At 35.2% G+C, this 25,130-nt stretch overlaps 1 protein-coding gene across 7 annotated transcripts in view; it reads left to right on the top strand.

Moving 5' to 3' along the window:
• The window catches only part of PPP1R9A (protein phosphatase 1 regulatory subunit 9A), a 399,467-nt gene that overhangs the window by 349,550 nt on the left and 24,787 nt on the right, over window positions 1-25,130 (top strand). For 4 of the 7 annotated variants that reach the window (XM_058424525.1, XM_058424520.1, XM_032761017.2 and 1 more), the window contains 6 exons: window positions 195-248; window positions 2,733-2,962; window positions 4,469-4,565; window positions 4,666-4,837; window positions 21,320-21,477; window positions 21,976-22,276. In XM_058424525.1, the coding sequence (XP_058280508.1) occupies window positions 195-248; window positions 2,733-2,962; window positions 4,469-4,565; window positions 4,666-4,837; window positions 21,320-21,477; window positions 21,976-22,276 (1,012 nt within the window). The remainder of the gene's footprint in view (window positions 1-194; window positions 249-2,732; window positions 2,963-4,468; window positions 4,566-4,665; window positions 4,838-21,319; window positions 21,478-21,975; window positions 22,277-25,130) is intronic. The other 3 variants (XM_058424523.1, XM_058424521.1, XM_032761019.2) reach the window with 1 other exon arrangement.

Genomic DNA, 25,130 nt, shown 5'->3' with positions numbered 1-25,130 from the left:
GACCATAAACTGTGTTTAATTAGTTTGCACCCAGTGTCATTTCACACAGTAGACACTTTAATTTACAACTTGCTGCACTGCAGCACTTTTCTAGGCCTTTTACTATGTAATAAGGCATTCTTGTAGCTGCTGAGGCTTTACAAATATAGATACACTTTCTTAGTTCAGATTTTTTCTTTCTTTTCAATTTTCAGTTGCAAATCAAACATGCAGTTACAGAAGCAGAGATTCAAAAATTGAAGACCAAGGTAAGCACCGAAATATGGTGTTTGAATTTTACTTTTTAAACTTCAGATACTATGAATAAATTCAATCCTAGGACTAAAGGATTTGTCCCTGTATATTTGAAAGAATACAAATGTGATAGATTGATTTTCACTGTCAGGTACATAGACAAACCTGCCAGTGAGAGCAAACACCCACATCCCCCTCAGTGCAAATAACACAATATTTTAGATATATGTATTTATGTATTTGCACATATGTGTCCTCTGAGATTTCCTTAAAAAGTAATATTGTTAATGGTTCAAGCATGCAAAGTATGTTTTGATTACTAATTTCTTAAGCAAAGCTACTGTATCTCCTCTTACCTTATTATAAATAGATTTAATCATTTGTGGGAACAAATTTAGTATAGCACATCAATGTTTTATAAACAATTTCTAATAATTAAATCTTGTAAACTTAATACATGCATGCATAATTTAAGTGCCAGGTACTACTGGAAATTTTTAGTTGTTTGGTTCACATAATTTAAATTTGTGGGGGAGAAAAGATCTTGATAAAAGGGAGTATGTAGTATTAGTCTATATATTTTCATTGACAAACTTTAAGGCACTTGTATGAGACACAATTCTAGCAATTTTGTTTAGTTTTATCAAATATACAATTTCAAAGATTTAAAAATATATTTTAAATTACTTTTAAAGAAATATTCTTTATTGTTTCTGTGGTCTTTTAAAAATTAAAACATAATTACCCCCCCCAACCACCATCACCACTACCACTAATGATCTCTTTTGTTGTTCACATTGAACACTTGTTTTGGTTTCTCCATGTGTTTTGGATGGAGATGAATTAGCAAGGCTATTTTGGTTAGATTCTATTCTCAGCTAATTCACTCTGCAGCTCTTTAGTCAAAATACGTCTATACATCATTCACGGTGTTAGTCCAGCTCTGTGAATAATAATTTTAAATTAGTAGCAGTTGCTAAATAAACAACTTGATACAAAACATTGCTTAATAAAAGATGCAGTAAATAACCTATTCCTGTTTAAAATTGTTATTGTCTCTTGACATAGAAAGAATTGAAGATTTTTTAAATTGTTGTTTTAAAAAGATCTCTTTTTCCCTTTGATTGTAAATGTTTTAATGGCGCTTATGTATTAGACTATAGACATTTAACTTAGAAAATACTATAAATTAGCATTGTATATTTTTTCATCATTATATTGGCATGTAATATCCACAGATTAGCACTTTATTATGATTCTTTATTATTCATTTTGATAATAGAATTCCTAACCTTGAAATTGTTTTGGCTGCTAACTTTGTAAACTGTTTTGCAAATGTGTTTTGTTAAAAATATTTGCAAAAACATAGATGTGTGTGTATATAAATACATGTTTACTTTTGCTAAGTGCTATATGATTTTGAACATTGATAGTTTATAATGACTTTGCATCCTTTTGAACTTTAAAGAAGGCATATAAAGTAGATAAAGTACCAGTTTGAAGGCCAGAGAGTTATTGGGAATGACTTTTGAGCCCTCACCTAAATGATCAGTCTTGGATTTCTGTAGAAATGAGGGTATTAGACTAGTTTACTATCTATTCCTAAGAGTCCCTAGAAGCAGAAAAACAAAAAGCTGGTTATGGCTTTCTGTTCCGTGGGAGGGAATTAAATTAACCAAGCAAAAATTTATACTTTTACTTACACTATCTTTTATATTTTTATGGGAATTGAGGTTTATAAAGCTTGAGAAATTCATTACACTACATGTAAAATAATGAGCTACAGAATATGTTCATGTTCCTTGAAATAAAGAATGAAATAAGATCATCAAAAGGGTTAAAAGCAGAGTGAAAGTGGTTAATGTTTATCAGATGATTCTTATACCCAAGGAGCTATTTCAAGCATACTGATGTGTTATATCACAATTCTGTTGTATGGATGATATAATTGAGTCTTGGAGAACTTCAATTACATGTCTAAGGTTTAATGGCCAATAATGGCAGAACTGGGATTCAAATCCATGCTGAACGACTCCAGAGACCCCCCTCTTAACCATTAAGCCATACTGTGCTTCTAACTCCTCTCTCCTCCCTGGCCTCTCCACTCCCTTTTTAGTTAATTTTTTATATGTAATTATGTATTTTTTTAAAACTCTCAAAACATGTTGACATTCGTTGGATATATCAAACTCTGAAACATCTTTTACTGCTCACAGAATTTCAGATCACATGGTGTGATGGAAATATCATGTGAGGTGGAATCCAGTCCATGTTTTATCACTTATCAAATGTGTGACCTTGGACAAATCGTTTTGCTTTTCAAGGCTTCCATTTTATCATCTATGGAATTATAAAAATAATACCTGCTTTTCTCATCTCAAGTGGTTTCAGTGATTGTTTATGATAATAGAACTTGATCTACAACATGCTATAAAAATGAGAGATTTTTGCTACAAAAGTGGCCAAATTATCTTTGCCTTGACATTTGCTTTCTCCAGCTGCAGGCAGCAGAAAATGAGAAAGTGAGGTGGGAACTAGAAAAAACCCAACTCCAACAAAACATAGAAGAGAATAAGGAAAGAATGTTGAAGTTGGAAAGCTACTGGATTGAGGCCCAAACATTATGCCACACAGTGAATGAACATCTCAAAGAGACTCAAAGCCAGTATCAGGCCTTGGAAAAGAAATACAACAAGGCAAAGAAGTTGATCAAGGATTTTCAACAAAAGTAAGCAGCTTCTAATGACTAAAGAATAGTTATGTTTGTCTAAAGAAGGTTTATGTCCAATAATTTTGTAATATCTAGTGGAATAGAAAAGATGACCTTAGAGATATCTTTCCTATCCAGGAGCATAGTTACAGCATAAATACACATTAAGTTTTGGAAGTCACTTCTATCACTTTTTCATGAGATTATGTTTTGTATATTTTATAGTTTTTGGCTACCAGGGCCTCTTTGCTATTTTTGATAATTAATCGTTGTTTATAACTGTTAAAACATCTGAATTTCTTTATTCTTTTCGAAACACCTCTGTGATTTAGAAGCAAGAAGCCCAGCTGAAAGTCATGCAGAATGACTGACTATTTGATGTGGAGCACGCAAGCCGCAGCTGGTGCCTGAATCAGGCTGCTCCTCTCTATTCTTAGATCAGTAACTACAGAATTTCCCACTGCAGACAGTGCACATATCGACTAGCAAGGCCCCCTGCCCTGCCACTCTGCATTTCTCAGCTGTTGAGAGAATCAGGAGGGCCTGCGTTCACTGCAGGGAGAGAGACCATTACCACATTCTGCTTTTGATTTTCAACAGCTGTTTCTGAGCTACTGCTCCTTTGCTTCCATCTCTTGGATCTTGGTGTAATGTCACGGAGACTGACCACGGAGATTTTTACTAGATTTTTTTCATCAGTTACTTCTGGCTAGTTAGAACAAATAAGTAGTACCAGTACCTTTTCTGGTCTTCCATGCCAAGCCTCAGAAGCTAAGCATATATGTAAGAATAACCATATTTCTGTAATTTCCTATTATGGAAAGAATGTTTTTAATATTTAAAAGAGATTGCTATCAAAAGTTTCTTGTTAAAAGGGGAGTAATTATTCTCTGTGACTATAAATTCAATACATCACTGTTTTAACTATTTGCCAAACTCTTTTTCGTGAAATAATTTTATAGTAAATTTTGCTAAATTTGCATATTCTATTCCAGGTTTTCAAAATGGAGCTATTTCTCTTCTCCCCATATTATCCTTAGGTCTATAAGTGAGTGCCCCTCTCGATGTTTCTGACCCACCCAGCCCCCTCTTCACTGTTATTCATAGAAATCTTACAATTGTCTTTTTTGAACTCTTATCTAGTTATATCAGTTTACTATACTATGCTTATGACATTGGAAAAATGGAATTATTTCTACCTGACAAGTAATTATCATCTCCACTAAATTACCCAACGTGGGCATTAGTGCAGTCGTTCCTATCTAAATATGTATGGGTGTTCTAGAATCAGGAGCTACAAAAGAAAATTATAGTCAGCAGAATCAAATCATTTTTCTTTGCCTTGTGACCCATTAAAGATGTTTTAGTTTCTTTCATTACTATACTTTTTCCTCTAACTGATTGAATGTTGTCCATTTAAATAACTGTTCAGTTGCTTTTCCTACTATGCAGTTTATTGTTTCAGATAAGAACTTTCATTTATTGAGTGTATGATATAATCAGAACTATTATTTTCTTCTTAAGAGAGCTTGATTTCATCAAAAGACAGGAAGCAGAAAGAAAGAAAATAGAAGATTTGGAAAAAGCTCATCTTGTGGAAGTGCAAGGCCTCCAAGTGCGGGTGAGTTGTGTTCCCTAAGACACTAAATAATAAGATGGTTTTGCTGTACTTGGAGGGGAGTGCTGGTTTAGAGTTTTATGAATGGATTTGTTTTTCCTAGATTAGAGATTTGGAAGCTGAGGTATTCAGGCTACTAAAGCAAAATGGGACTCAAGTTAACAATAATAACAACATCTTTGAGAGAAGAACATCTCTTGGTGAAATGTCTAAAGGGGATACCATGGAGAACTTGGATGTCAAGCAAACATCTTGCCAAGATGGCCTAAGTCAAGGTTTGTTTAACCCAACCACAAAAATCATTTTTGATGACTGTGTAATTTGGCCTTTTATTTTTCTTTTTCTGACCCAGAGATTTAAAAGTTGGAAATACGTTCCTACTATGGGAAAGAAGAAAAGGCTTATCAAAATAGGAGTCAATCATTTTAGCTCGTCTTATCAAAAATAAATACTTTAATATGTAGAATTAACAAATCCCAACTAAAGACAAGCCAAATACTATTTTAAAATCATCATAAAATTGATAGATTTAATAAACTGCCTTACAAATTGTAGTTCATCCTATCTAGGATGAACTACACTACTTACGTGTTAATGACTAAGGTTTAGTTTTTTTTGTTTTGTTTTGTTTTTTTTGAGAGTCTCATTCTGTCATCCAGGCTGGAGTACAGTGGTGCAATCTCAGCTCACTACAACCTTCACCTCCCAGGTTCAAGCGATTCTCATGCCTCAGCCTCCCCAGTAGCTGTGACTATAGGCATGTGCCACCACGCCTGGCTAATTTTTGTATTTTTAGTAGAGGTGGGCTTTTGCCTTGTTGGCCAGGCTGGTCTCGAACTCCTGACCTCAGGTGATCCGCCTGCCTTGGCTTCCTAGAGTGCTAGGATTACAGGCATGAGCCACCACACCCAGCCAAGCTTTAGAATGTTTAAGTCACTAGAATAAAGATCCTTTTCATAATATCAGAAGGCAGACTGCTGCTTTCAGCACTTGAGATTCATGTAGTCAACGAAGTCCATATAGTTTTGTGCTTTTACCATGGTGTACTGTGTACACTTCTTGGGTCTTTCACGTCAAAGACCAAATAAGACCAAAACACTGGAAACATTTTGTATTATAAATGATTATCTTCACTCATACACCAACCATAAATAAATAACTTATGTTCTTACACAGACACCATTCTTAGATTGTACCTGTATGAACATGAATGACTGTTTTAATATCTGTGGTATATTTGCAAATTAGAAAACACATAATAATTATAAAGATAAATACACAGGAATGTGTGGCTTCATCTTTTTAAATATATACGTAGTAGTCCCTGGAAAATGAAAATAAAAGAATGTGGTGCAGCAGGGTTGTCATGACAGGACCAACAACTCAGAGGCAACACTTTGACGTGCAGTAAAACCCTGTTATAATGGGCTTTTTAGTTTTTTCATGATCTTTCTCACATATTAAAATGTCTCCAGTGAAGTTTTCCTGATAAGCAAGTGTTTATATCCTATCATGAACTTTTAGAACTAAACTCTTAGCCATTAAAAATGGAAAGTATTAGAAATCTTCATTTAAAATTAAAATGATATCTAGAGATTTGAATCCATTCACTGGGTTTATATCCTTCTAACGGGTTTTCCCTAAATAGGATGTAATTTATAAATAGTGCCTCTTAGGCAGCTGAAGGAGGAGGATTTAGCATTAGCATTACCACTAAGTGAGGAGCTGTGTGACTTCAGGAAGAGTATTTAGCTTCTCTGGGTTGATATTACTGTGCATATTATTTTAAAAGTAGTATTTCCTTCTTCACCACTTTATGGCCTGTTTTGAGACTCTATGGTTTAGTCATTGAAGCCAAAAAAGTAATTTATTTGAGCTCTTATGGAATTATAACTTTTATACCTGGAACACTATAAGATTGATATCTAAAGAAGAACATCAGGAATCAAACCAAATTTTTTACCTTTTTGAATATTTTAATTTTTAAAAAATTATAGTTTTTATATAATAAATACATATTCCTGCTGTGGCATACACAAAGTATGAGCAGTATCTAGCTTTTCATTTCTATTCATTTCTTTCAGTTTAGAAATCTGTATCTTGTCAAACATATAATTAATGGTCTTTATTAAATTATATGACTGCAGAAGATCAACACACTATACTATTAACATGCTGATTTGGATCAAAACCTTACATTTCTTCTGAACTGTTTTTCTATTCTACACCCTCCATTTTGCCACATAATTATCAGTTTCCCTAGCAACACTGTCGGTTCACAGTGAGATGTGGAGACTACTAATTCTTACCGAAACCAATCCGTGCTTATGCAGTAGAGGTAGAATCAGTCATCTCAGACATTAGTAGCATACATATCAAGTGCTCTTCCAGTTTTGCTGTGAGGACAGTCAGTGATAAATCTCTTTGAATTTCAATTGCTTGATCACATAAACTAAAATGGCTTGGTCAGTAGCTAGGTAGGAATGCTCTGGAAAGCACTTTTCTAAATTGATCCCTTGCTTCTGTTGCTAGGGAATGCTGAAATACTAGAGGTTTAGAAAGGAAAGTAAGGCTGCAGACCTAATATAGGCCATTCCACATTTAAAAATCCACCACCAACGTTTTGTACCAGGAGAGGTATAGCACTTCCAGTAGTTCCCAAAGTTCCTAGATGCAAGTGTTATCCTCCCGACCTTCTACCGACTGTCCAATTCTGATTTGCTTTTCAGGCACTGGAGTGGTAGGATGAGTGGTTTAGCATGTTTTTAGGCATTGAGGTAGCTCATGAGGCAAAAGAATGATCAAGTGTAGGTCAATGAAAACGGTCAGAATGAAATAGTAAAAGGAAGGGAAGGCAAGCTAAGGAGGAAGGAAGGAAGGGCCTCTGAGCAGCCGTTTCTTCATGCGTACTCAAGTTCATCCACAATGATGTGACTCTCAATATTGAATTATAAATTTTTGAGGAGTAAAACCTTTTTCCAAACCATACAGAAATTTAGCACAAATTTAAAATTACGTTTGACCACCATTTGTATGTTTCTCACTAAAACCTAAGCCAACTCAAGTATTATTAAAATTTTGATAACAATCATCAATACAAATTTGTTATTTCATATATTGTAACACTTTTTTCTTATCATGATTACATAAAGCAGATGTAACAAATTTTTTTCCACCAAGAGCCATAACAGACCCCAAATCCATTCTAGTTTATATCAATGTGCTGGTCAAGTATTTTCCTTGTGTTCCAGGAGAGGAAAAATGATAATTATGCCCTGCTGCTATGTTTCATGCTTGTCATTTCTTAGTGCCTAAATAATGCCAGGATTAGGATAAAAACAGAGAATAGCTATGTTAGAGTGATCTTGGTAGGCTAAAAGCTTGTAATGTTAGTTTTATTGGATTTCCTACAAAAGTCACAGAAGCAATACATTCTGAGCTTCTAGATATTCCAGGATCCTTATGTTGATACCATTTGCAGCTTCAAATATTTTGAAGGCTGGTTTGCTAAAGGATTATGCATATCCCACAGAGATACTGAAAGAAAGACTAGGGCCAGTAGGTGGAAGTTACCTATGAAGGCATATTTCCGACTATTCTACCATGAGAGATCAGGAGTAAGTATGATATCATTCAAAAAATTGTTTTGAACACTGAAAACCTGCTTCCAGGCAGGCCTTAGGTGGTACACTGACTTGTAAGAGAAAGAGTGGCTACTAGGCAGAAAGAAAGTACTAGGTCCTGCCAATTATACTGCAAGGTATATGATTTGTGGGATCAAGGATGAAAGAGGAAAAGTTTGGTAGGAGACAAATAAATAGAATTTAAGGCACTATGTAAGCATCTCAAAAGATGAGAGGGAATTCAAAGAAGAGAAAATTGAATAACATTAGCATAATTTTTTTTCTGATTCATAGTCTTTATGTTAAAAAGGTAGAGCCATTTGAAATGGCATAGTGTGTTCCTGGAGTAGAAGTGGGCTTTGACTGCAGAAGGGTTTGTACATAATTTTGTAAGCATTGTGACCCATTCACAGTTTTGAGGCATAACAGGAACTTAGTCACTTGTAGGTTTGTAAATGTAATTCAAGGATTTCTGTGAAGTTTGAATATTGCTACCAAGTGCTGCTGCATTTCATTCTCACACCTACCTACTCAGTGAGTGGACCACCAGTTAGGTAATACTGCATGTTATCTTCCCAAAAGTGTGAACAAGGAGGGTTATATAAAGCATTTTATACTTTGTTCACTTAGTTACTTACTGTTCCTTAGCTCTAATGAGAACTGAGCAAGAAAAAAATATACTCCAGCCTGAGTGATAGAGCAAGATCCTGTCTCAAAAAAAAAAAAAAAGTGACATTGAAAACTGTTAAATATCCTGTTAATATTAGCAACCTGAATCCAGAAATGTAATTAAAATATATATAATATGACTAACTTGAGTCTGTGTAAACAATACAAAATTGTTTTAACATTAGAAAACCTACTCATATAATTAACACATTAACTAGAGGAAAAATACATATAATTGTTTCAATGGATGAAGACAAACATTTAATGAAGTTTAATACCTTTTCAAGTTTAAAAGTTTTATCAGACTAAAAATATGGAGGAACTTCCATAACTTGATATTGTGAGGCTAACAAAAGTCTCTGTCACACATTATATGAAGTGGAAAAATGTTATACTCAATAACTTCCTTTAAAATTAAGAATGCTTTTAATATTTCATCACTAAGTGTATTACTACTGCTTCTATTCAGTGTTGTCCTAGATGTCCTAGCAAGTACTACCAGATAAGCAAAAGAAATCAAAGATTTAAGGAATGAAAATAATCAAAATTTTCATTATTCACTGATAATAAAATTGAATACATTAAAAAACTCAAGAGTCTTCTGATTATTAGATGTTATAAGAATTAACAGGGTAGATGGATTTAAGAAGCATCAGACATCAATCATTTCCAACAAACAAAATGTAATTTTCTAAAATATACCATAAAAATAGCAAAAACTGTGTATAAGGTAGTCAGTGATGAATTTAACAAAAGATCTCAAGACCCATGGAAAGACATGAAAGAAGACTTGCATAAATTGAAAGAGAAAGGAAGCCTCAATATTATAAAAATGCTTTTATGCAAAATTATATATCCCATGCAATTTCAATTAGAATTCAAACAGGGCTTTTAACTTCTTTAGAATTTGGTAAGTTGTTTCTAAAATGTATATGGATGAATGGCTTGGCCCAGAATAGGGCCAGGTTCTCCTGAGGAAGAACAAGGTGAGGAACTTGTTCTTCTAGATATTGAGATTCATTATGAAGTAAAAGTGATTAAGACCATGTGGTATAGTCCCAGCAATTGTCAAGTGGTCTAGTATGCAGAATACAGAGTCCAGAAGCAGACTGACACATTTATGTCAGTTTGAGAATAATACAGAGCAGACACTGCAGTTCTGTGGGTAAAAGATGGACTAATAAATGGTGCTAGGAAAATTGACCATCCATATGGAAAAAATGAATTGGATTCTACCTCACATTATTCATGAAATAAGTTCCAAATGGACTACAGTCTCAAATTTGAAAGACGATACTTAACACTCTTAGAAGAAAATGTAGGATTTCATATGATTTCTTTTTTTTATTATACCTTAAGTTTTAGGGTACATGTGCACAATGTGCAGGTTTGTTACATATGTATACATGTGCCATGTTGCTGTGCTGCACCCATTAACTCGTCATTTAACATTAGGTATATCTCCTAATGCTATCCCTCCCCGCTTCCCCCACCCCACAACAGGCCCCTGTGTGTGATGTTCCCCTTCCTGTGTCCATGTGTTCTCATTGTTCAATTCCCACATATGAGTGAGAACATGCAGTGTTTGGTTTTTTGTCCTTGTGATAGTTTGCTGAGAATGATGGTTTCCAGCTTCATCCATGTCCCTACAAAGGACATGAACTCATCATTTTTTATGGTTGCATAGTATTCCATGGTGTATATGTGCCACATTTTCTTAATCCAGTCTATCGTTGTTGGACATTTGGCTTGGTTCCAAGTCTTTGCTATTGTGAATAGTGCTGCAATAAACATACGTGTGCATGTGTCTTTATAGCAGCATGATTTATAATCCTTTGGGTATATACCCAGTAATGGGATGGCTGGGTCAAATGGTATTTCTAGTTCTAGATCTCTGAGGAATCTCCACACTGACTTCCACAGTGGTTGAACTAATTTACACTCCCACCAACAGTGTAAAAGCGGTCCTATTTCTCCACATCCTCTCCAGCACCTGTTGTTTCCTGACTTTTTAATGATCGCCATTCTAACTGATGTGATGTGAGATGGTATCTCATTGTGGTTTTGATTTGCATTTCTCTGATGGCCAGTGATGATAAGCATTTTTTCATGTGTCTTTTGACTGCATAAATATCTTCTTTTGAGAAGTGTCTGTTCATATCCTTCGCCCACTTTTTGATGAGGTTGTTTGTTTTTTTCTTATTAATTTGTTTGAGTTCATTGTAGATTCTGGATATTAGCCCTTTGTCAGATGAGTAGATTGCAAAAATTTTCTCCCATTCTGTAGGTTGCCTGTTCACAAAAATTCCAAATCGTAAAAAGGTTTGGATAAATTTGACCACAGTAATATTAAGAAAATCTGATCATTAAAACACATTATAAAGTACATGGAAAAAGAAGCCAAAAATTGAAGAGGGTATTTGTAGCACGTATAACTAAGAAAAAAATATTGTTGTCCACAGTAAATTAAGAACTCACATAAATCATCAGAAAAACACAACCAACATAGTAGAAAAATGGGCAAAACACATAAGAAGTTCACAAAAGCAGGAACCTAAACGTTAGTAAACATAGACAAATGTTTACTAGCAAAAATCAAACAATTGGCAAAGATAAAGTTTCACAGTAAAATGTGATAGCCAGCACATGGAAAAACAGGAAAATTCATAAAACTGTTTCATTAAAATAATTTGGCATTATTCATTAAAGTAGAAGATGTGAAAATCCTATGGCCTGGCAAATTTACTTCGATGTGTATATATATCCTCCAGAAACTCTTGTTAGTGTATACCAAAAGGCATATTCAAAAACATTCCATGTAGCATTGTTTGTATAGCTGCAGTAAAAAGTTAATTAATTTTAGTCACACCTCTCAACATAATGTTGAACAAACAAACCAGCTAACTAAAAAACAATTTGCAGAATATTATGTACAATTCACTACCACGCATCTGAAGTTTAAAAGCAAGAAAGACTAATCAATACATTCTTTAGGGATAAATTTATGGAATAACTAGAAGAAAATGCAGGGGTTACAACTAGAAATAGAGAACAGAGAGGGCTTCAAAAGTAATAATTTTATAGTTTAGGCTTGGTGGAGGTACATGGTTGTCTTTTTTCTTTTTTCATTATGACTTATATGGTATACATTTTTATATAAATGTTTTAGACTAGAAACTTTAAAATAATTAAAAGGTAGGAATAAGAAAACCACAAAAGATTTTTTAAGCTAAAAAATATGTATTAGTTTAAGGTTTAGTAAGAAAATAAAAAAGGATAGCATCAGCCAGACATTTATATCCGTAAGGGTGTTCCTAAGGTCATTAGACTCCTCCAAGAAATCATTTTCTTTGTCCTTTTTGCCTTTCTCTTGAGCCATCAAAATTAGCAGCTCTTTTCAGATACCTGTGGATTTGAGGCCAGGCCAGACCCCTACCACCATATCTGATTTATTTCCTGATAGAGTTTGAGAGTACATTAAGCATTCTCTTTTAGCATTGGAACCTAGAATTTTAAAATAAGGTTAAAAGCATGATTAAAGCCAGAATTTATTAAATGGAAAGTCATTAAAAGAAAAGTGAATGCTTGCACTGCATTATCAGAAGAGTCTCATACAAGAGCATTAGATACAGAGCAATGAGGTAATTATTTCATGCTGTCACACTGTTTTGTTCTAAATTGGAGACTAGGGAATTCTAGAGTAGATTCAGCCTTTTAAAAAACAAAAAAAAAATATGCATACAGATATAATGTGGTAAACTTTCACAATTTGCATTTTTCCTGAAAACTTATTTTCAATTTTGTTTAATCCCCAATAAATAATTTTGACCAGAAATATTGAATTGCACTAATTAAAGGGTGAACATTCCTGGTAAATCACTATGGGAAATTTTAATGAACAAGCCAAGTGAATGAGAAATCAATATTTATTGATTATTTTCTGGCATATCATTAAGGCCAAAATCTGTCCTCTTACTTAAAAAGCAAAGCACCTAAATTGCCTGTCTAGTTTTGTGCAAGTTTTGAATCTGACTACTTGTAAACGATTAAAACTTTTGGTGCCAAATCAGACATTCTAAAGGAGGTACTCAGTTGCAAATTGACAGCTCTGCTTCATTCATATTTCTCACTGCATCTTCATAAGTTTGTAGAACCCACCAGACCCTTCAGTCATACTGAGTTATAAAATAGTACTGGGAGATATCTAGGCCAGGCACGGTGACTCATGCCTGTCTTCCCAGCACTTTGGGAGGCCAAGGCGGGTGGATCGCCTGAGGTCAGGAGTTCAAGACCAGCCTGGCCAACATGGGGAAACCCTGTCTCTACTAATAATACAAAAATTAGCTGGGCCTGGTGGTGGGCACCTATAATCCCATCTACTCAGGCTGAGGTGGGAGAATCACCTGAACCTGGGAGGCGGAGGTTGCAGTGAGCCAAGATGGTGCCCCTACACTCCAGCCTGGGACAGAGCAAGACTCTGACTCAAAAAAAAAAAAAAAAAAAAAAAGTTGCTTTAAGAGGAAACACAATGTTACTTTGTCAGAATCAGCTTTAACTTAGTAATTTTCTGTTCATTTTAGGAAAAGTGGGCTACTTTATTTTGGCTTTTGAATTTTACTTGCTTTTAATAGAACAAGATACATTATGATCTTTTATAAGTAAAGATCATTTTAACCCAAATGTGAGTAATTTCTTTTCAAGGAAACTTCAGAAGACTACTGTATTCCAAATTATTTCTTATATTGACATATGGTCTGATTCAACATGATATGTATATGATATTATGGTCTGGTTCTCCTGGTTCACCATGAAATTCTAATTATAGATTAAATAATAACCATATAGCTATGCTAAGATAAAATTGAGTAGGCTAGGATATCAGGGTAGAGGGATCTAAAAGTATGAAGGAGAAGATGCTACCCAGTGTGGTTTGTATATGACGTGTTGCCCTGGGCTCCTACATTGTTTTCAAGATGGGTCACAGTATTCACGTGAGATATCTAATAGCCAAGAGGGAAACATGACTAGTCACAGAGGTTGAAGTATCTGTAAAGTTAAAACTGGACAGATGAACAGTTATTTAGTACCAGAAAATTCTGCTCTGTGTATGGTTCTGAAAATTGTGCCAACCATATTATTTCAGTAATTAGAGTATCAAGGTCCATCAGGTTATGACTGAGTTCCTTTAAGTAGATATGAAATAATTCTGTTTTAATACTATACAGTAATCATGTCTAAGACCTATAAGGAATAAATCCACTTACAAGGAAACTAAAGAAACATTAGAACATAGGTATACCAAAAAAGACTGTCGCTTGTGAGTTTTTGATGACACTAAGTGTTTTTTTTGAACATTGAAAAAGTCATTCAGGTATTAATTTTTGGTTTTAAGTTAATGTTTGATTTACTCAAGTTACATTATCAAAAACCTAATTCTTTAAATTTTTTAGTTCGTTGAAAGTCACTGTTAAGGGATTTTTAATATTTAGTTTATTTACAAACTTTATTACAAACTATTTCCAAGCTTAACTAATGAAACACCAATAAAAATTTAACAATACATTTACAAATTTGATATATTCCATTTTCTATTTAAGTACTATTACTAGGAGACTGACAGTCTTTGCAAGTACTTAAAAAATTCTTACACATCTATTATATTACACATCTATTATATTATATTGTGTATTCTTACACATCTATATTATAATTACACATCTATTATATTACACATCTATTGTATTACTTCCAAGGATTGTGAACCTTAAGTTTTCTTACATTTTCTAATGCTTTACATAACAAAATCTTCCCATGATTGAAAGATGCTTTCCTTTTTAGGGAAATAACTATTATCTCAGGTAACTGAGTTTACTTTCTGTAAGAGGCATACAATCTGAATTCTTCCTGTACTAATCAAGGATGCTATTGTATCACAATATGTAATGGGAGGGTGCCTACTTAGCATGCTTGGGGTTACCTAATATCCATAGATTTTGATTGAGAAACTCTTTAGATTCTTGTAGGCAACCCTGAGTGAAAACACAGAATCTTGCTTAGTGTTGCCATGTCAAAGACACTACAATATCAATGTCAAGAAAAAGACATTCACATATCCTATCTCCCATGACCCAACCTATCCACATGATATCATAGTTCTACTCATAGATGCCTGCAGTCCCCAACCAGTTTGTCATTTGATTAGATTTTTGTATTTCCCTGGCTTTCAGGTTATGCAGATCTCTTTTCCATCAGAATCTAATGACATCTGACACTGAAAGAACCCTGAGATATTTAAATGCCTTTCCCTGTGGTCTAAATCTAAATTCCATATCCTTTCATAGTCTAGAATCAAGCAACTCTTAAAAGTGTTTCCAATGATATTTGATAGCAGTTAGGACATTTCCTGTAGTTTTTTCTAACTGGTAGTCACTGCCTTTCTAGGTAGTCTAGCGGTATTACTGAAGAGTTGTTTCTGAGATATGGATAACAGAATTTAAGCCTCTCCACCCACTGAGAACAGGAGTGTAGGCTGATCATAAACTGAAGAAGGCTATATTAGATACCAGATTGCACCAGAGAAGCACTACACTAACAAATAATCAACTTACATTTTGAAGGCTATACAGATAGTTTTGAGATTGCGTGTATTGACAAAAAAAACTAAAAAAGGAATTTCTTAATATTCTTTCAACGATTAGCAAATTAAATGTATACCTCATGCAACAAAAGTTCAGACCTAGTTAGAAGATTAGAAGATAGCAATAATCTTCTGCTTTTTCTGGAACTATTGAAAGATACCCCTCCTCCATAACCATGTCTAATTCAGTACATCTTCCCCATACAATACTAAAATGAAGTAATAACTAAAAGCTAAGCCATAGACCTTAGGCCAAATTATCTGGCAGTTAGTAAGGTAGCAAGCAAGTCAGGCAGACAATCACCAAAGATATAATGAAAGAGCAGCCTTCCTCTCATGGGGAAGACTGATAGTCATGCAGATTTTGACAAAGTTCCCTGGGCTCGTATCAACATGTGGAGATACTGAGTCCTAGGACACCAGATCTAATTAAATTAAAATAGAATTAAGATGCCTTTAAGAGAAAATATACTAAATATATGTTTTTCTCTATTTTTATTAATTTTAACTATGCAAGTAATACATAAATGTAAACAATTATATAATATAAAATATAATACCAAATTTTTTAACATTACAAATAAGATTAAAGTACCCTTTGACCAACATCCCCTAATCTAATATCTTCTTTGTAAGTAACCACTGTATCAGTAGGAAGTATATCTTTCCAGTTTTTTTGTTGTTGTTGCTTTTTTCTTTTTTTTTTTTTTTTTTTTTTTTGAGACGGAGTCTTGCTCTTGTCACCCATGCTGGAGTGCAGTGGCCCGATCTCGGCTCACTGCAACCTGCCTCCTGAGTTCAAGTGATTCTCCTGCCTCCGCCTCCTGAGTAGCTGGGATTACAGGTGCACGCCATCACACCTGGCTAATTTTTGTATTTTTAGTGGAGACAGGGTTTCACCATGTTGTTGAACTCCTGACCTCATGATCTGCCTACCTCGGCCTCCCAAAGTGCTGAGATTACAGGCATGGCATGAGCAACTGTACCTGGCCTCTTTCCAGTTTTTCTATGCAACTATATGCATATGTTTACCACTAGGAAATGTATTTTGCGTTAATGTTTTCTAAATATTTTAAATGAGTGTACATGTTGTTCTGCAACTTGCTTTACCCACTTAATATCTTGCTAATCTCTTTATAAAGATATTTATTGAGTGCTTATTACGTACCACTCTTCTAAGCACTTTTATATCTATTAATGCATATATAATCTTCATAGCAATACAGTTATTATGTTTTGTTATCATGACTGTTTTGCAGTTGAGGATCCTGAGGGACAGAGGTTAGATAAATTGTCCAATTTAATGGGACAGCCACTTGTTCTGAATTCTATTCAAGGAACAACTCCAGGTCTACTCTCGTGGTAACTGTTTTACACTGCCTCTCTGAGATACATAAACTTACCTCCTGAAGGCAATTATCTATTAACCCAAACCCCAGCGGGCCCACCTTTTATGAACTTGCAGTGGCTACAAATGATATGCAGATACTGTTCAAGTTTTAAAATGCCACCAAGTGCCTCATGATGCTCAGCACCTCCGTTGGTAATAGCACAGGTGAGGCAGTGTGATGGCATGAGGTATGGCTGTTTCTGAGTGGGTTAGTGCACGGCACTGTGCGGAGCAGACCCCATTGTTATGCTGCTCCATTCCCCTAGTTCCCTCGCTGCCTGTATCTGATCTGTGGGCAGCATTCCATTTACGTCAAAAATAACATCAATCTAGCGAAAAAAACTATGACTCACAGCATTACTGTAGGGAACTGGTCTCTGTGTAATATGATATATAACATCCTAATTTCATAGAACATTTTTCATAACAGCTGCTAAAATCATCAAATCCATTAAATTCTTTTAAAGGATCCAATTTGTAGCAGTATTGAAAATAGTCTTAAAATGCAGGTATAGAGGTGGAGTCTCTCTCACTCAAAACTGCTCTGTCATTGGCTACTTCATATCTTCTGTGCATTTATCTGTCTGTATTTATTGATTCACCTCAGTCTTCTCGTGTTCTGTATTTCTAGCTGCATTGAGTCAGAGGTAGGCTATTTCAGAGACCGGAGGGTCTGAAAAAAATGAAAGATAAGAAAGCAGAGGAGGAAAAGGAAATTTTCCGCTGACGCTTATGGACAACAGAACAAGGCACGCTGGAGAAAAGAGGAAAAGAAAGAACTGAGGTCTTGGGCTTATGAAAGCAGTGTGATATTATTGACTAAAATATCTGTAGAGAATGAATGACAATGAGAGAAATGGCCACTTAAGCCTTTACATCTAGCAGCACGTAACTTAGAAACACTGAGCTAGTTGGATTTCCCCTGCCACACTGCCATCCACAAAACTGACAGCTATTTTTCTTTGTAAGAATTTTATTCTTGGATATATGTAAAGCCAAAAAAAAATCCCTCAGTGTTGGGGGTTTTTGTTTCCTCTGATGCTATATGCTTCTGCAAGTTTGCAAAGTTAGCCCTTGACATGTACTTCTTTTGGGAACATAAAGTAAGCCCAAAAAGAGGATTCAAAGAAGGCAGAAGAGTGTGAAATTTACTTCCAGACTTGAGATTGACCTTCCAGAAGGAGAATAGGCTTCTGAAGCCTGAGCTCTATTCACTCTCTGTCACAGATTAACTGTGTGGTGCAAGTTAATACACAAATTGACCTTCTTTGAGCCTCAGTTTTCTTATATGAGAAATAAGCTGGGACCAGAATCCCAAGGTTATTTTGAGTTTAATATTAGGATTTTTGTATTACATGATGGAAAAAGATAGCATATGATGGTCAGTCACCCTTCTAGTTACCCAGCAGCATAAATCTTGTATGCATTTTCCTTCCGTGTACACACGTGTCCTCAAATATTATTAAGGGGGACATATTACATGCAGTGTCTTTGGTAGGTGCTTCTTGTGGACAGTATTCCTTCCAGCTTCCTTCTGGTGTAAATGCTATTAAGTCGAAAGTTTTCACCTCCATCCTATTTTTCTGGTTCTTTTAAAAAATTATTTTTAGAATGGAATATAAATTACTGATTTGTAATCCATGAATCACTGCAATAAAGTAGCTCTGTGATATTTGCTTTCAGACCTTCAAAAATTGTTAACTGCATACAATGTGTTGTTGGCCACTTAGGTACTGGATATAAGGCACAACTTTTTAGATTCCAGCTAACGGCATCATTAATAGTTATAATTTTATGTGTGTTCTCAAGCAGTTTGCACCTAGTCAGCTAATGTTAAAGCAGATACACCAGATTGCCATTTTTGGGTTGTCTGACACAGGCACTAGGCAAATTACTGAATAGTAATAGAGCCAGGAGTCCCAGAGTAAATTTTCTGCACTATTAAAACCTGCTAATAAGTAGTTCTGATTTTCTCACACTTATATTTGTTCAGCTCCCATTGATGGAGTACCTATTGTAGTCCTGGATATTGGGTTCCATACCAGGTCCTCAGGGCCAGCATTCTATTGCAAAAGGAACCATGTTGACAAAAGTGGAGTGAGACTCTTCCTTTTTGTCTTTTTGTCACTTAGTAGCCAAAGCTGTTATTAAACCAACCAGACCAAAATAAAAAATCATCCAGGAAGTAATTTATTCTATACTTTTCAACATGTCATCCTTTTTTTTATCATGTTATCCAACATATACGGAAGATTAATTATAATATTTTAGATGTAGCCTATTGGAGAAATGAGTTTCCTAGACTAGTCACGTCATATATGATTTTATAACCCAAAACACCAAACTCTAATGGCATTAAAATCTTGCAATGGGAGGTTTATCAACACTAGCTAAATCATAGTGGATAGCCTAGTAGCCTGGAAATCAAGACACTAGAGCAATCATGGTAGCGCATTAATTAGTTATGTAAATGAGGGCATGCTACTCAAATTCTCTGAGCTTCAGGAGAGAAAAAAAATACTTGATTGGTATCTCATGGGGCTGTTGTAATGAACAAATGAGATAGAGTATGTGGCATGATTTGTATTATAGAGCATACAATCCAAATATGAGCTAGATAAGGCATAAAACGTGCATGTACTACATACAGTGTTTCTAATTATATTATAGCTTTCATCTATGTAGTGTTCCACATTTTATATGTAAACAAGAGCTTATAAGGTTGACTCTCTCCCAGTTATCACAACTAATGAACTCTTAATGGGCAGCTACAAATATAGATTTTATCGGAAGGAGGAAATTAAAGTGATCAGGGAATTATTTTTTCTCCCCTGACACGTAAAAAGTAAAGAGACTGCTAATTAGAAAATATTTAGCTGTTCTTTATAAGTACCTGAATGGTCTGAATTTTCTGAGTATTCATTTTTCATTCAAATATAGGAAATGAAAAGTCAAAACCTTCTCTAAATATTGTCATTCAATGGATGTATCTCCTGGGCAAAAATGTAGTTAATTTTGTTTGTTAGAGCCATATACTAAGTGCTAGGTTTCATAGGCAAGAGACATAAACTGAGGTGCTTCCTTGCTTTGGTTTTGTAGTATAGCATATTTAGAGCACATCTAGAATAATGCTGTAAAAAGGAATTGCCTGAGCTAATAATATTATAAGAAATTGTTTATTCTGTTAATACAAGTACATAATTTTCTGCAACTCAGTTATTTGCACTCAATTATTAATTCCTTGAACATGACTTCAGCTAATGACTGCCACTCTGAAGAGATAAAATAGGATTAATGATCAAACTCCTTTATTTCTAAGGAGTGATTACATTTGCAAATGAAAGGAGTAGTCGTATTTCAAATAAGTTCCACCAGAGAGTACTTTTCCTTAGCCAATATCCAGGTATGTTAATGGGTACCTTTCCTTTAGAATGTTAACTTTGGGGTCCTAACTTAAAATCTAGGTAGCAAAATTAAAGGTGGTAAGAGCCAGGCTAAAGAGGACTAATTGAATTCTCTCTGTGGCCTTTGCTGTTAATAGTTCATTTTCTTTGTGTCCCACTTTACTCTCTTTTTCTTTTAGCCTTTTTATTTAAATACTTAAATATTTACTCTTCAAAAATCAGTGTTGTTTCTGGTGGGGAGAGAAGGTATTCACAGAGATGAGTCAGAGGCACATACAAATAACTTGTAATACAAAGTTAGATGTTAATGAAAGAAAAGGAAATGTTTATCCTACTCCATCCACAATACTAGTAAACTAAGTACTTATGATTTTTTAACTGTTTGTTTCTTCATTTGTGTAGCCAGACCTTGTTTCATTTCCCCAGCTACCGTAAATTTGCTGATTAGGTAAATTCCTCACTGATCTTTCTACAGGGTTCAAAAAGGAACAAGGTAGATTTTCAGAAACTGTTTTGGGTTGAAAATTATATATTAAAATGAAAATGATATAGTACCTGAAGACTACTAGTAAATTTTGCTACAGTAAATTTCTGATAGTTACCTTCTGTTGCCTGTAGTTGAACTGGAAACCTGACTTTTGTAGGTTTTTTTTCCTTGGTTTCTAAGATCTCTCAACTTTTGATATACTTTCCTCTATATCTTTGGTCATCAAACTTCCCAACATGCATACACATAAATAGTAAATACAAATTAGTGATTTTTATAATTATGTTGCAGGAAGGTTGTATGCTTTTCGGATGTTAGATTTTTATAGTGCCTTCATCATCTTTAGCGTTGGTTTCTTCCTTTGACTTTGTATATTTCTCCTAAGCCCCACTGATTTCTTGGTTATTTCTTGGTTACAGGCTGTCATGGTGTTCACCTGATCCTTACCTGATGTTACTGGTTACCTTGAGATTTTATCAGTGTCTGTGGTCTCTTCATCAATTCTCTCCAAAGGTTTCTCTCACTGATTATCTTTCAATATTCTTAGACTTGAATGAAGCAGTCCCAGAGACAGAGCGCCTGGATTCAAAAGCGCTGAAAACTCGAGCCCAGCTCTCTGTGAAGAACAGACGCCAGAGGCCCTCTAGGACAAGACTGTATGATAGTGTTAGTTCCACAGATGGGGAGGACAGTCTAGAGAGAAAGGTGAGCACCCTTGACCGTTTTCTGATTTGTACTGTTGGAGTATATCATTGTTCCTACAGCTTATTGAAGATTATGATTTTTCTGCAACCAGAGTCTATGTCCTAGCTGGAAGCAGCTAGAATAGTTCACATCTTTGTCTCCTGAATTCTTTATATTGTTGTAATTCAAAATATTTTGTCTATTCATTCAATGAACTAACCAAGAGCATTATCCGTATTGTCATATTTCATGATGGTGCTTTTGATATTCAGCTATTGGTTTTACTTAGTGGGAAATAATGAACGTACAAGTAATTGTTTCTGTAGGTCTTAGGTATATGTATTAGTGATGATGTTAATATGGTGAATTGTTATGAACTATGCATTCTTATCTGTAAATCAACAAAAACTGGTTTTCATGGGGATTCACTAATAAAAGGTTGGTCTTATTTCAAAGTAAGTATTGCATAGAACTGATACTCAGTGGCATAACCTTCCTTATAATCTCTTATACCAACAGCCATCAAACAGTTTCTATAACCACATGCATATTACCAAATTACTTCCACCTAAGGGTTTGAGAACTTCTTCTCCAGAATCAGATTCTGGTGTTCCACCCCTCACCCCGGTGGATAGCAATGTGCCCTTCTCGTCTGACCACATAGCTGAATTTCAAGAAGAACCACTGGACCCAGAAATGGGGCCTCTCTCCTCTATGTGGGGAGACACTTCACTGTTTTCTACTTCAAAGTCTGATCATGATATGGAAGAATCTCCTTGCCATCACCAAACCACCAACAAGAAAATATTACAAGAAAAAGGTATTGTTAATTTCTTTTTCTGACTTTATAACACCTCAGCTTGTACAGTATAAAAATGACTTTTTCTCATAATCATAAGTCATTTGTCTTCTCATAGCTAATAATTAATATTAATTTCTTTTTATATTATAGAATAAGAGAAACAACCCCTCCATGTATTTTTCTTTAATTTAGTTTTATCTTTTCCTACCTGGTTCAGAATTTTTTAATTTATTTATTTATTTTTTTTGAGACGGAGTCTCGCTCTGTCGCCCAGGCTGGAGTGTGCAGTGGTGCAATCTTGGCTCACTGCAAGCTCCGCCTCTCGGGTTCACACCATTCTCCTGCCTCAGCCTCTTCGAGTAGCTGGGACTACAGGCGCCCGCCACCACGCCTGGCTAATTTTTTTGTATTTTTAGTAGAGACGGGGTTTCACCGTGGTCTCGATCTCCTGACCTTGTGATCCGCCTGCGTCGGCCTCCCAAAGTGCTGGGATTACAAGCGTGAGCCACCGCGCCCGGCTGCAGTATTTTTATCTCTTCTGCTCTCTACAAGTTTACTACTGCTCAAGGGAGTTCTTCAGGGGAGTGGGGCAGCCCAGAGTTTCAACAAACACTAACATAGTCATAAAGAAAAAAACACTACATAGTCATATAGAAAAAATATAGAGCGATTTTGTAGAATAGCAGCCCAGAGTTTCAGTAAACATTGACGTAGTCATAGGAAAAAAGACGAAGATCAAAGTAACACAGGCATATAATTGATACTTAATAATGTTCTTGGATGAATTGCTAATATACCTCTCCATGTAACCAGTGCAGATCTTCTAGAAGAGGGATAATCAACCAAATGTAGTCTCCACCTGCTTTTGTAAATGAAGTCTTATGGGAGTACAGTCACACTTTTTTACTTACATACTATCTATTTTCATGCTACAGTAGCAGAGTTGAGTCCTTGTGACAGAGACTGTGTATCTCACAAACCTAAAATATTGTACTCTGTGGCCCCTGAAAGGTAAAGAAAGCTTCCTGATGCCTGGTCTAGAAGTATATTTTCTTATACTCAAAATTGCTGGATAAACTCTGAAAATGGCTTCATCATTGGTTGCCATTTATCTAGAATTTTTAAAAAGTGTTATAATATACCTTTACTTTTGGTCTACCAAGTTACCACAAAGATGATTAATTACAGCCATGTTTGATTGCAGGCTTAAGGATAAGGCTCTGATTACCCTAACAGGAGTTGGCCGTTTTCTGAATTGTGTCAATACCACATTTACAAATCATTCTTTTTCATATCTGAGGGACATCAGTGGAAATTGGGATGGAAAAGTCCCATTATGACTGGCTAAATGATAAGCATCTAACTGAATATCAAATTAGAGGAAGTAAAAGATTTTTTTCTAGAGATTTGTAAAACAGGTTATATGCCAGTAGAAGGCATGAAAATATTTTCCTCATTCCTGTTACATAAACAACCTAATACTAAAGTTTTGGTCCCGAGGCTTACATAGCATGGGCCTTTGTTCAGTCAAGTTTAAATAAAGTACATTGAACACTATCAATTTTCTACTCACAATTACTAGGGATTGTTATTCTAATTTTTTTGTGGTTAATAACACATTATTTGACCCAGAACGTGTGTTCAAAAATAGTGTTCAAAAATTTACTAGGACATTAATTCAAAACATTGGATTAATGTCCTAGTAAATAGAAACTGGCTTTTTTAAAGCTTTACAGGATTTATTGCTTATTAAAGGCATTGGGCCTCTGCAAGTATAGATAGAGTACAATTATATCAATGCTCAGAAGAGAGAGAGGTTGCATCCAGCTGAGGTTGGTAAACAAAACCTGTCCAAGGAAGTACAACTAGAATAGCCGTCAAAGCACTTAAGGGAAAAAAAGGGTAGGTAAGGAGGGAATAGAGGGTAAAGTGATGTCATTAACAGAGACAGGCACATATCATGTGATTTAAAGGAACAAGGCTATCCCAGCCTGGCTGAAGCAGTTCGCTTATGCAGCGTGGAGTAGTTACACACAGAAGTGAGCAGGTAGGTTAAGTATATAGCTTTAGAATTTAAACATCTTAGATAACTTGCCATATTACTAGGAAACCACAAGAAATTTGACCAGAGGAATAAAAAGGAAAAGACACCACCAGGTATGGAGAAGCTGAGTTAGGAGACCCTGTGAGGTGGTGCCCTCTAAAGAGGAGCAGTAGACAATGACAGGAAAGAATGATTCAAGGACCCTTGAGACATACATTGACTAGGTAACAGGTAAGAAAGTGAGGCAAAACTATCATGGGCTTCACGCCTCAGAACATATGGTCTTGTCATTAACAGAAAATAGGAAATCAGGAACATGATGGGGGAAATAGGATTAACTCATTTTTTTAACAGAGGAGGTCATGAGCGCAAGAGAGAGGTCAGGGCTGCCAGGTAGATTTGGGAGTCCCCATTATAAAGGAAGAGATAGTCAAGTATCTTATTACAGTGAGATTAAGGAGATGCAGTCCAGTAAAAGACCTTAGGATTTGGCAATCAGGAGATCATTTATTATTTGAAAATGAAAACCAGGTTGCCACAGCTTAAGTTGAGGCACCCAATCTGGGGGCTCAGATGTATAATTGGTCACAAAGGTAGTATTGGAGAGATTTTAAAAAGCCTAACAGAAGTCTTACATAGAGCTAAATAAACAAAATGTATGTTTCTTTTTTCCTGAAATCATACCAATCTAATGTTGGATTTTATGCAGACTAGAAGTTCTAGTGTGCATTAAAGATGGATTTGATCAATTTTAAATGGGAAAGTACATTATTCCTTATTCTTAACCTCGTCAGCCTTATGGAAGCATTCATTTCAGTGTTCCTGGGA

This window comes from Hylobates moloch, unplaced genomic scaffold (genome assembly GCF_009828535.3).
Source record: "Hylobates moloch isolate HMO894 unplaced genomic scaffold, HMol_V3 SCAFFOLD_1, whole genome shotgun sequence".
NCBI lineage: Eukaryota > Metazoa > Chordata > Mammalia > Primates > Hylobatidae > Hylobates > Hylobates moloch.
The sequence above is the reverse complement of the archived record's forward strand: the minus strand, read 5'-3'. Positions and strand labels throughout refer to the sequence as shown.